The sequence below is a fragment of the Lipotes vexillifer genome, unplaced genomic scaffold (genome assembly GCF_000442215.2).
Source record: "Lipotes vexillifer unplaced genomic scaffold, Lipotes_vexillifer_v1.1 scaffold108, whole genome shotgun sequence".
NCBI classification, from domain to species: Eukaryota; Metazoa; Chordata; class Mammalia; order Artiodactyla; family Lipotidae; genus Lipotes; species Lipotes vexillifer.
The window spans coordinates 770103-783245 of NW_006781176.1; the positions used below are offsets into that span (position 1 = coordinate 770103).

General features: G+C 39.8%; 1 protein-coding gene across 1 annotated transcript in view; it reads left to right on the top strand.

Annotated features, from left to right (window-relative positions):
* GDA (guanine deaminase) overlaps positions 1–13143 on the top strand; it is a 137132-nt gene that overhangs the window by 94245 nt on the left and 29744 nt on the right. The window contains exon 10 of the mRNA XM_007454496.1: positions 348–415. Coding sequence (XP_007454558.1) covers positions 348–415 — 68 coding nt within the window. The remainder of the gene's footprint in view (positions 1–347; positions 416–13143) is intronic.

Consider the following 13143-nt stretch of genomic DNA (forward strand, 5'->3'; position numbering starts at 1 on the left):
TTTTTGCGGTACGCGGGCCTCTCACTGTTGTGGCCTCTCCCGTTGCGGAGCACAGGCTCCGGACATGCAGGCTCAGCAGCCATGGCTCACGGGCCCAGCCGCTCCGCAGCATGTGGGATCTTCCCAGACCGGGGCACAAACCTGTGTCCCCTGCATCAGCAGGCGGACTCTCAACCAGTGCGCCACCAGGGAAGCCCCTGGATGGTCTGATGTGACTAATGTGTTTGTGTCAGCATTAGAGCTGAGATGGGAATCGTAATTTTCAGTGATATCACCATCATATTTGTTAGTGCCCTTCTCTTGTTGAACCCACGTGGGTCTCCTTGTTCTGTCTCCTCTCTCTACAGGCTCAGCAGCGGCCTTCTCAATGTGCCAGAGGTCCTGAAACATGGAGTGAAGATAGGGCTGGGTACAGGTTAGTAGTTTCCCATGAAGAACCATGGCAAAGTGGCTAAGTGCGTAACTTTCAAATGTGACTAATTTTCAAGTAAGAGTTCTGTGTTTTAAAAGACTTCGTTTTATTTTCTGGTAGTCTTATCTAGTTTTATTTTCTGCTAGTCATATCTAGAGCTAATAAAATAATGAGGTTGGAAGCAGTAAGAAAGTGTATGTGAAGGGAAAAGTTTTGATGACATTAACCTCTTGAAAGCCATTAACCACACGTTTACTATTCAGACACGGGGCTATAAAGGATAAGTCCTCAAGTGTTTTAGAGATTCTTTTTTGAAAAGTCCTTGTTTTTTTGCTTGTTTGTTTTGTTTTGTTTTGTCCTTCCTGCTAAATTTCAGTGGTTTGGACTTGTATGTTTTTGGTTTTCAATAGCTGTTTCATTACAAATACTGTCTCAAAAGAAAATTATTCAACTTTGCCAGTAGTGAGCACATATTCAGTCTGTGCCATAACGGAGAACTCTAAGATATGTTAAAAAGCATGCTTTGCTTTTAAGCAGTTTTTAACAAAATGATATTCTAATTCCCACAGGCAGTCTGATGTTTGCTAGGCTGAAGGACAGTCTAGGTGGCTGATGAATTAGTGATGTCTCCTTTTTTTTCACAGTATATTCGAATTGTTTTTCTTGAGTGTGTACAGTGCTGCTCACTTTAGAAGTGTCAGTCAGGCCCAAATGTTTAGGCATCTGCTGTGAACCTTTTTTTTTAATCATTGTGTGTGAATGAACTAAAAAAAAAATTTTTTTAAAATGGCTGTGGGGCACAAGGTCTTATTTTTCATTCTTGATGCGTTTGTCTTCCTGATATGTAAGAACACCAGAATGTTTGCATATTGACAATAATGGTTTTTTATCATTTTCTGCAATAACTCAAGTCTCAGTTAATTTTTATACCAAGCAATATTGGTAAGACATACAATAATACAAAATGATTTATCTATAATTTTAAAGAGGTGTGCTAGATTAGAAGTTTTTCTCAGTTTTACATGAATCAGGGCAATTAAAATTTTGAATTTAAGCCTTGAATCATTGAGATTGTGTAGTACCTGTAGTACCTGTATAGTCTCAGGTATTAAGGCAGGAAACCAGTTATTTTTAACTTCACAGAAAAGCTTTAATGAATAAGAAAAAAATGGCCAAGAGTTTTTGTCAATTAATGGAAATTTTGGTAGGAATGCAAAAATCAGACGTACTGCTTTCAAATTTTCTAGGATTTTGGTCTCCATGATTTAAGTTCATCACGTGATTTCCAGTTCTTGATTTTGGGTTGTATAGTGATAGTCTAAAATGATTAGGTTAAGCTACGTCACTTATTAGCTGTAAGACCTTGAGCAAATTACCTTAATTTTCTAAGGCTTTTTTTCCTAATTTCTATAACAATAACTATAATAATGTCTATGCTGCAACCTTGTTTTGAGGCTTAAATGAAACAAAAATGTGTGTGAGGTGTTTAGCACATACCTGGCATGTTGCAGTGGTTAATGAAGATTGGCTTAAAAGGGAAAAGGTAATGTTGGTTTCCGATTAAAGGTTTGATTAAATATGATATATTATCATATTAACTTGGAGAATGTTGTTGCATTTTACATAGTCTCTGTTGTAACAGCCATCCTATGCACCAGTATTACCTAAACATGACCTTTATGTATAAACCTGTCCTTCTGCTTTGGACTTCAGTAGATTATTTAACTTACACTGTGGACAGAGAGCAGGTCCAAGAATGGATCATTCACCATGTCTATAAGAAACAGAGGCAGATCTGGACTTTCTCAAATATTAAATAGGAGAAACCCTCATGAAGCTTCACAAAAATATTGCAAAACAAGAGAAAGCAGTATCAACAAGAATAAGAAGATGAACATACCTCTGAAAAGCATCTACCTCAGGATCCAGAATAAGAGTTCTGAAAATTGCTATCATCCTTAGAGTACAAGAAGACATGGCAGTATGAAAAGACCATGAGTTTTGATGGAAAAGGAAAATTTGAAAATGAAAGAAGAAAACTGAAAAAGAAATAAAGAATAAGAAGGATGTAGATAGACCCTCGTACACTACTGCAGGGAGATTAAATGGTACAACCAATGTAGAGAACTGTTTGGTAGATTCTTATAAAGTTAAATATACATCATTAATTCCATTTTGGGTATTTACCCTAGAGAAATGGACACACATATTTGCACAAATATTTGTACAAGAATATTTATAATATCTTTATTCATAATAGCCCCAAACTGGAAATAGTCCAAACACCTTCCAAGAGGAGGACAGATAGGCAAATGTGGCATATTTATACAATTAAATATTATTCAGCATTCTAAAAAGAGAACAAAACATTGATATATGCAGAATATGGATAAATCTCAAAAATATTTTGTTAAAATGCTGGAGAGGGTGTGAAGAAAAAAGAATGCTCCTACACTATTGGTGGGAATGTAAATTAGTGCAGCCACTATGGAAAACTGGAGTTCGTCAACTGAAAACAGAGTTGCCATATAATCCAGCAATCCTACTCCTAGGCATATATTTGGACAAAACTATAATTCAAAAAGATACATGCACCCCTATGTTCACAGCAGCATTATTTACAATAGCCAAGACATGGAAGCAACCTAAATGTCCATCAACAGAGGAATGGAAAAAGAAGATGTGGTATAGAAGATCTAGATGCCTAGAGGAGACAAGATGGCAGAATGGAAAGACTAGAGCTCACCTCCTCTCACGAAAACACCACAATCACAACAGATTGCTGAACAACCATCGACAAAAAAGACTTGAACCTACCAAAAAAGATATTCTACATCCAAAGACAAAGAAGGAGCCACAACGAGATGGCAGGACGGGTGCTTTCACCGTATAATAAAATCTCATACTTGCCAGGTAGGTGACCCGCAGACTGGAAAATAATTATATCACAGAGGTTCTCCCACAGGAGTGAGAGTTCTGAGCCCCATGTCATGCTCCCCAGCCTGGCGGGGGGGGTCTGGCATCAGGAGGAGGAGCCCCCAGAACATCTGGCTTTGAAGGCCAGTGGGGCTTGAATGCAGGAGCTCCACAGGACAGCGGGAAACAGACACTCCACTCTTGAGGAAGCACACAAGGTTTCACAGGAACTGGAACCCAGAGCAAAGCAGTGACTCCATAAGAGGGTGGGCCAGACCTATCTTCAAGTCTTGGAGGGTCTTCTGGGGAGGTAGGGGTTGGCTGTGGCTCACTCTGGGGGCAAGGACAGTGGTGGCGGATGCCCCAGGGAATACTCATAGGCATTAACACTCCCAGAGATAGCTATTTTGGCACTGAGAACTGGCCTCACCCTACAGGTTGCAGGCTTCAGTGCTGGGATGCCTCAGGCCAAACAACAAACAGGGTGGGAACACAGCCCCACCCATCAGCAGACAGGCTGCCTAAAGTCATCCTGAGCCAAAAGCTGCCTATAAACACACCCCTTGACATAGCCCTGCCCACCAGAGGGACAAGACCCAGCTCCACCCACCAGTGAGCAGGCACCAGTTCCTCCCACCAGGAAGCCAGCACAAGCCCCCAGACCAATCTCACCCACCACGGGGCACATACCAGAACCAAGAAGAATTACAATCCTGCAGCCTGAGGAATGGAGATGGCAAACACAGAAAGTTAGACAAAATGAGACAGCAGAAAAATACGAAGGAACAAGATAAAAACCCAAAAGAACAACTAAGTGAAGTTGAGATAGGCAATCTACATGAAAAAGAATTCATAGTAATGATAGTAAATATGATTCAAGATCTTGGAAAAAGAATAGAGGCACAGACTGAGAGGATACAAGAAATGTTTAATAAAGAGCTAGAATCTTTAGAACAAACAGAGATGAACAATAAAATCACTGGAATGAAAAACATACTAGAAGGAATCAATAGCAGAATAAATTAGGCAGAAAAATGAATAAGTGAGCTGGAAGACAGATTGGTGGAAACCACTGCTGCAGAACAAAGAAAGAAGAATGAAAAGAAATGAGGACAGTCTAAGAGACCTCTGGGACAACATTAAACACACCAACATTCGCATTATAGGGGTCCCAGAAGGAGAAGAGAGAGAGAAAGGGCCTGAGGAAATATGCGAAGAGATAGTAGTTGAAAATGTCCCTAACATGGGAAGGAAACACTCACTCAAGTACAGGAAGCACAGAGTCCCACAGAGGATAAACCCAAGGAGGAACACACCAAGACACATATTAATCAAACTGACAAAAATTAAAGACAAGGGGAAAACATTAAAAGCAACAAGGGAAAAGCAATAAGTAAGCTTATGGGAGTTCCCTTGTATGCTCTCAGCTGATTTTTCAGCAGAAACTATGCAGGCCAGAAGGGAGTGACATGATATATTTAAAGTGATGAAAGGGAAAAACCTATAATCAAGAATACTCTACCTAGCATGGCTCTCATTCAAATTTGACAGAGAAATCAAAAGCTTTACAGACAAGCAAAAGCTAACAGAATTCAGGACCACCAAACCAGCTTTACAGCAAATGCTAAAGGAACTTTTCTAGGCAGAAAAGGCCACAACTAGAAACAAGAAAATTATGAAATGGGAAAGCTCACTGGTAAAGGCAAACATACAGTAAACATAGGAAATCATCCACACACAAATATATCAAAACCAGCAAACATGAGAGTACAAATGCAGGATATTGGAAATGGATTTGAAATTAAGAGACCAACAGTTTAAAACAAACTTGAATATGTATATAGACTAATCTATCAAAACCTCATGGTAACTGCAAACCAAAAATCTACAGTAGATACACACACACAAAAGAAAAGAATTCAAACACAACGTTAAAGTTAGACATTAAATCACAAAAGAGGAAGGGAAGAAAAAAGACCTGCAAAAACAAACCCAAAACAATTAACAAAATGGCAATAAGAACATACATATCGATAATTACCTTAAATGTAAGCGGATTAAATGCTCCAACCAAAAGACATAGAGTGGCAGAATAGATACAAAAATAAGACCCATATATATGCTATCTACAAGCAACCCACTTCAGACCTAGGGACACATACAGACTGAAAATGAGGGGATGGAAAAAGGTATCCCATGCAAATGGAAATCAAAAGAAAGCTGGAATAGCAATACTCATATCAGACAAAATAGACTTTAAACACTGTTACAAGAGACAAAGAAGGACACTAAATAATGATAAAGGGATCAATCCAAGAAGATGTAACAATTGTAAATATATATGCACCCAACATAGGAGCACCTCAATAATATTAAGGTAAATGCTAACAGCCATAAAAGGAGAAATTGACAGTAACAGGGTACTAATGGGGGCCTTTAACACCCAACTTTCATCAATGGACAGATCATCCAGAAATAAAATCAATAAGGAAATAAAGGCCTTAAATGACACATGAGAGCAGATGGACTTAATTGATATTTATAAAGCATTCCATCCAAGGGCAGCAGAAAAAACACATTCTTCTGAAGTGCACATGCAACATTCTCCAGGATAGAACACATGCTGGGCCACAGTGCAAACCTCAGTAAACTTAAGAAAACTGAAATCATATCAAGCATTTTCTCAAACCACAACACTATGAGATTAGAAGTCAACTACAAGAAAAAAAATGGAAAAAACACAAACACATGGAGGCTAAACTATATGTTACTAAACAACCAATGGATCACTGAAGAAATCAAAGAGGAAATCAAAAAATACCTAGAGACAAATGAAAATGAAAACACAACAATCCAAAACCTATGGCACACAGCAAAAGCAGTTCTAAGAGGAAAGTTTATAGCTATACAATCTTATCTCAGGAAACAAGAAAAATCTCAATCTAAACTTATACCTAAAGAACCAAGAGAAAGAAGAACAAACAAAATCCAAAGTTAGTATAAGGAAAGAAGTCATAAAGATCAGAGCAGAAATAAATGAAAGAGAAATGAAAAAAAGAAAAGATCAATGAACCTAAAAGCTGGTTCTTTGGGGAAAATAAACAAAAGTGATAAACCTTTAGCCAGACTCAGCAAGAAAAAAAAGGGAGAGGGCTCAAATCAATAAAATTAGAAATGAAAAAGGTGAAGTTACAATTGACACTACAGAAATACAAAGGGTCATAAGAGACTACTACAAGCAACTATAAGCCAATGAAATGGAAAACCAGAAGAAATGGACTAATTCTTAGAAAGGTACAATCTTCCAAGACTAAACCAGAAAGAAATAGAAAATATGAAGAGACCAATCACAAGTACTGAAATTGAAACTGTGATGAAAAAGCTTCCAACAAACAAAAGTCCAGGACTAGATGGCTTCCAGGCGAATTCTATCAAACATTTAGAGAAGAGTTAATAACTAGCCTTTTGCAGAGGGAGGAAAACTCCCAAATTCATTCTAGGAAGCCACCATCACCCTGATACGAAAACCAGCCAACGATACCACGAGAAAAGTGAATTACAGGCCAATATCACTGATGAACATAGACTCAAAAATCCTCAACCGAATACTAGCCAACCAAATCCAACAATACATTAAAAGGATGACACACCATGATCAACTAGGATTTATCCCAGGGGTGCAAGGATTTGTCAGTATCCGCAGATCAGTCACTGTGATACACTACATTAACAGTGAAGAATAAAAACCATATGATCATCTCAATAGATGCGGAAAAAGCTTTTGACCAAATTCAACACCCATCTATGATAAAAACTCTCCAGAAAGTGGGCATAGAGGGAACCTACCTCAACATAATAAAGGCCATATATGACAAACCCACAGCTAACATCATACTCAATGGGGAAAAGCTGAAACCATTTCCTCTATGATCAGGAACAAGACAAGGATGTTTGCAGTCACCCCCTTTTTTATTTGTTTTTGGTGGTACGCAGGCCTTGCACTGTTGTGGCCTCTCCCGTTGCGGATCACAGGCTCCAGACGCGCAGGCCCAGTGGCCATGGCTCACGGGCCCAGCTGCTCCGTGGCATGTGGGATCTTCCCGGCCCGGGGCACGAACCCGTGTCCCCTGCATCGGCAGGCGGACTGTCAACCACTGCGCCACCAGGGAAGCCCTGAGCAATCACCACTTTTATTCAACATAGTTTTAGAAGTCCTAGCCACGGCAATCAGAGAAGAAGAAGAAGAATAGGATTCCAAATTGGAAAAGAAATAAAACAGTCATTGTTTGCATATGACATGATACTATACATAGAAAATCCTAAAGATGCTACAGAAAAGTACTAGAGCTCATCAATGAATTCAGTAAGGCTGCAGGATACAAAATTAATACACAGAAATCTGTTGCATTTCTATACACTAACAACGAAAGATCAGAAAGAGAAATTATGGAAACAATCCCATTTACCATCTCATAAAAGAGAATAAAATACCTCGGAATAAATGTACCTAAGGAGGTTAAATACCTGTATTCTGAAAGTTATAAGATGCTGATGAAAGAAATAAAAGATAACACAGATAGAAAGATATTCCATGTTCTTGAATTGGAAAAATCAATATTGTCAAAATGACTGTACTACCCAAGGCAATCTACAGATTCAATGCAATCCCTATTAAATTACCAATGACATTTTTCACAGAAATAGAACAAAAAATTTTAAAAATTTGTGTGGAAACACAAAAGACAACAGAGACAAAGCAAACCTGAGAAAGAAAAATGGAGCTGGAGGAATCAGGCTCCCTGACTTCAGACTATACTACAAAGCTACAGTAATCAAAATAGTATGGTACTGAAACAAAAACAGAAATATAGATCAATGGAACAGGATAGAAAGCCCAGAAATAAACCCATGCACCTATGGTCAATTAGTCTACTACAAAGGAGGCAAGAATATAGAATGGAGAAAAGACAGTCTCCTCAGTAAGTGTTGCTGGGAAAACTGGACAGCTACACATAAAAGAATCAAATTAGAACATTCTCTAACTCCATTCACAAAAATAAACTCAAAATGGATTAAAGACCTCAATGTAAGACCAGATACTATAAAATTCTTAGAGGAAAAACACAGGCAGAACACTCTTTGACATAAATTGCAACAAGATCTTTTTGGATCCACCTCCGAGAGTAACGAAAATAAAACAAAAATAAACAAATGGGACCTAATGAAACTTAAAAGTTTTTGCACAGCAAACCATAAACAAAATGAAAAGACAACCCATAGAATGGGAGAAAAATATTTGCAAATCAATCTCCAAAATAAACAGCCCATGCAGCTCAATATCAAAAGAAACCACAACCCAATCAAAAAATGGGCAGAAGATCTAAATAGGCATTTCTCCAAAGAAGACATACAGAGGGAATTCCCTGGCAGTCCAGTGGTTAGGACTGAGCGCTTTCACTGTCATGGCCCAGGTTCAATCCCTGGTTAGGGAACCTGCAAGCTGTGTGGTACAGCTACAAAAAAAAAAAAAAAAAAAAAAAAAAAGACAGAAGACCAAAAAGCACATGAAAAGATGCTCAACATCACTAGTTATTAGGGAAATTCAAATCAAAACTACAATGAGGTATCACTTTACATCAGTCAGAATGGCCATCATCAAAAAGTCTACAAACAATAAATGCTGGAGAGGGTGTGGAGAAAGGGGAACCCTCTTATACTGTTGGTGGGAATATAAACTAATACAACCATTGTGGAGAAGAGTATGGAGGATCCTTAAAAAACTAAAAATAGAACTACCATATGATCCAGGGATCCTACTCCTGGGCATGTATCCACAGAATAACATACTTTGAAAAGATTCGTGCACCCCAATGTTCATTGCACTATATACAGTAGCAAAGACTTGGAAGCAACCTAAATGTCCACTGACGGAGGAATGGATAAAGAAGATGTGGCATATATATATATATATATATATATATATACACACACACACACACACACACACACACACACACACACATATACACACATACAAGGGAATATTATTCAGCCATTAAAATGAGTGAAATACTGCCATTGGCAGCAACATGGATGGACCTAGAGATTATCACACTAAGGGAAGTAAGTCAGAGAAAAACAAATATCATATGATATCACTCAAATGTGGAATCTGAAAAATGATACAAATGAACTTATTTACAGAACAGAAATAGATCCACAGACATAGAAACCAAACTTATGGTTATCAAAGGGGATAGGGGGAGGAAGAAATTAGGAATTTGGGATTAACAGATACACATTACTATATATAAAATAAACAAACAAGGATCTGCTGTATAGCACAGGGAACTATATTCAACATCTTGTAATAATATATTCAGTATCTTCTAATACCCTCCAATGGAAAAGAATCTGAAAAAGAATTTTATATATATATATATATCTTTTTAATAGAGTTTTATATATATAACTGAATCACTTTGCTTTATACCTGCCTGAAACATGTAAATCAACTATACTTCAACAACAAAAAAATCCTTAAGCATTCCCTCTCATTACCAACAGTGTCAAGTCTAAATTCCTTAGGGAAGTACAGATATCAGGCACCACCTGGTCCCTCCTGTCCTTTCCACTCATCTCTTTCTGTATCTACGGAACAGAAACAGACGCACAGACATAGAGAACAGACTTATGGTTGCCAAGGGGGAGGAAGTTTGGGGGAGGGATGGATTGGGAGTTTGGGGTTAGCAGATGCAAACTATTATATATAGCATCAATAAACAACAAGGTCCTACTGTATAGCACGGGAGACTATGTTCAATATCCTGTGATAAACCATAATGTAAAAGAAGATGAAAAAGAATATATATAATATAGTTTATATATATATATATATATATATATATATAACTAAATTACTTTGCTCTACAGCAGAAACACAACAATGTAAATCAACTATACTGCAATAAAATAAATTTTAAAAAGGGGTCCAATCAAGACGGCAGAGCAGAAGGACGTGGAGCTCACCTCCTCCCACAATTACAGCAAACAGTGCTCACAGAACACCTACTGAATGCTGGCAGAAGACCTCAGATAACAGAAAACTATCTGAGAAATTTCTCCACCTTAACTGGGTAGGATGAAAGAAGAAGGAAATAAAGGAAGCAGGCTGGGACCTGTGCCCCTGGGAGGGAGCTGAAAAAAAGGAAAGTTTCCTGCACCCCAGGAAGCCCTCTCTCTGGTGGGGGACAGAAAGCAAGCTTCAGAGGCTTGGAGGAAAGCACAGCATTCGGTTTGTGGCTGGCAGAACAGAGAGCTTCCCAGAAGGTCTGTGCCACTGCCCTGCACTCCCCAGCCTGAGACATGTGTCTTCTGTTGCAGGTGGGGGCTGGGTGCTGAAACCTGAGCTTTAGAGGACAGACCTAGGGAGAGACCTGGGGTTGGCTGTGGGGACACAGCCTGAAGGGGCTGGAGTGTGGTGTGGCTGCAACCTGGGATGTACATAGAAGCCCAGGCCCACCACAGAAGTGGAACACCATTAAGGGGCACGTGAAGGGAGTGGCAGGGCCCACCACAGCAGCCATTTTCTTCATGCTCGTTCAGGCGGCCCAGCACGGCCTCTGTGAGCTCTGGGAGCACGCAAGCCAGTGGGTTGCCCACACACAGAGGTGGGGCTGAAATCAGAGCTGAGCCCCAGGGGTTGCACTACTTAGGAAGCAGGACTGAAATCTCTCCCTGTGGCTGCACAATACACGGATTTACGCCACTGCCAGTGGCTTTGTAAACTCAGTGCCTGTGGGTCATCAGAGTGGATTGTGGGTTCTCCCGTGGCTGGGACAGGTCTGGCCTTAGCAGCTGTGGGTTTTGTGGGTGTGTTCATGTGGAAGCTGGGCCAGGCCAGGGTCTGGGCTGTCTCCATAGCTTCCATGGTGAGCCCAGGTGTGAGACTGCTGCAGTCCTGGTATCTGACTTCAGTGGGTCTGCGCCTACAGATCTCTGCTGGTGGCTTTGTGATAACAATACCTGAGGGACACCAGGGCCAATTGCTGGCATCCCACTGTGGAGGCAGAGCCAAGGGCAGTGCTAACCTCAGTGTACTTTGTGAGCCTGTACAATGGGTGACAGGTGACATACCAAAGTGTACTCCCAGGTGGACAGCTTTGGTGAAGGAATACTCTGTGGCTCCTCTCCCAGTGGGAGTGCTCCAACCCTGTTTACCTCACACCACAGCTCAGAAATGGATAAGAGGCTTCTATTCCAACAACTAGGGAGCAGACCCTGCCCCCACAAGGCTGTGACAACCACAGAGCAAAGAGGAGGCCCCACTCAACATCCAGTACTGGCTCTGATCACCACCACACCAGTCACACCCCCCATCAAGAGGATAATGGCCAGCACACACTGAGGAAAGAGGCAGCAAGCATCCATATTAAAAACTGCACTTGTACCAAATATATTAAACCTACACAGGCTAATTAGGGATGCTCCCACATAAAAATAGCCCTCCAAGACCACAGTAGATAATTGTTTCTTCTAAACTCATAGAGTAAGATAAACGTAAGAAAAATGAAGAAGCAGAGGAACCACTCCCAGTTAAAAGATCAAGAGAATTCCCCTGAAAGAACAATTAACCAGACCTCTCCAGCCTAACAGACACTGAATTCAAAAAGGAGAAAATCAAAATCCTGAAAGAATTTAAAAAGGCTATCAATAGAAAGGCAGATTACTTTAAAAGGGAAGTAGAAACTATAAAGAGGAGCCAAGAAAAATAAGAAAACTCATTTGTTGAGATGAAAGCTGAGCCAAAGGCAATGAATAGCAGATTGAAGAATGCAGAAGAACGAATAAGTGATCTGGAAGACAGAATAATGGAAATCACTCAAACAGAACAGCAGACAGAAAGCCAAATGAAACAAAAATGAAAGCAATATAAGAGACCTATGGAATAATATGAAGTGTGTAAATCTATGCATAATAGGGATTCCAGAAGAAGAAGAAAGAGAAAAGGGGATCGAAAGTGTATTTGAATAAATTATGGCTGGAAACTTCCCAAACCTAAAGAAGGAAACAGATATGCAGGTACAAGAAGCACAGGGCGTCCCCAACAAGATGAACTCAAACAGACTACACCAAGACATATTATAATTAAAATGGCAAAAGTTAAAGAGGGGGATTCTAAAGGCAGCAAGAGAAAAACAGAGTTAATTATAAAGAAACCCCCATAAGGCTATCAGCTGATTTCTCAACAGAAATGTTGCAGGCCAGAAGGTAGTGGCAAGATACATTCAAAGTCCTAAAAGGTAAAAAATCTGCAAACTGGGTTACTCTACCCAGCAAGATTATCATTTAGAATAGAAGGAGAGACAAAGAATTTCTCAAGACAAGCAAAAGCTAAAAAAAAAAAAACCCACAGCAATACTAAACCTATCCTAAAAGAAATATTGAAAGGTTTTCTCTAAATAGAAAAGAAGCAAGAATCTATAGGAAAGAGAAAATCACAACTGGAAATAAGTCACTTAAATAAGCCAGTATACAGATTAAAAAAATTTTTTAAATGTTTGTGAAAGTGATGATAACCACAATGAACAGTAAAAAGATAAACATGGGGGGGCTTCCCTGGTGGCGCAGTGGTTGAGAGTCCGCCTGTCGATGCAGGGGACATGGGTTCGTGCCCCGGTCCGGGAAGATCCCACATGCTGTGGAGCGGCTGGGCCTGTAAGCCATGGTCGCTGAGCCTGCGGGTCCGGAGCCTGTGCTCTGCAACAGGAGAGGCCACAACAGTGAGAGGCCCGCGTACCACAAAAAAAAGAAAA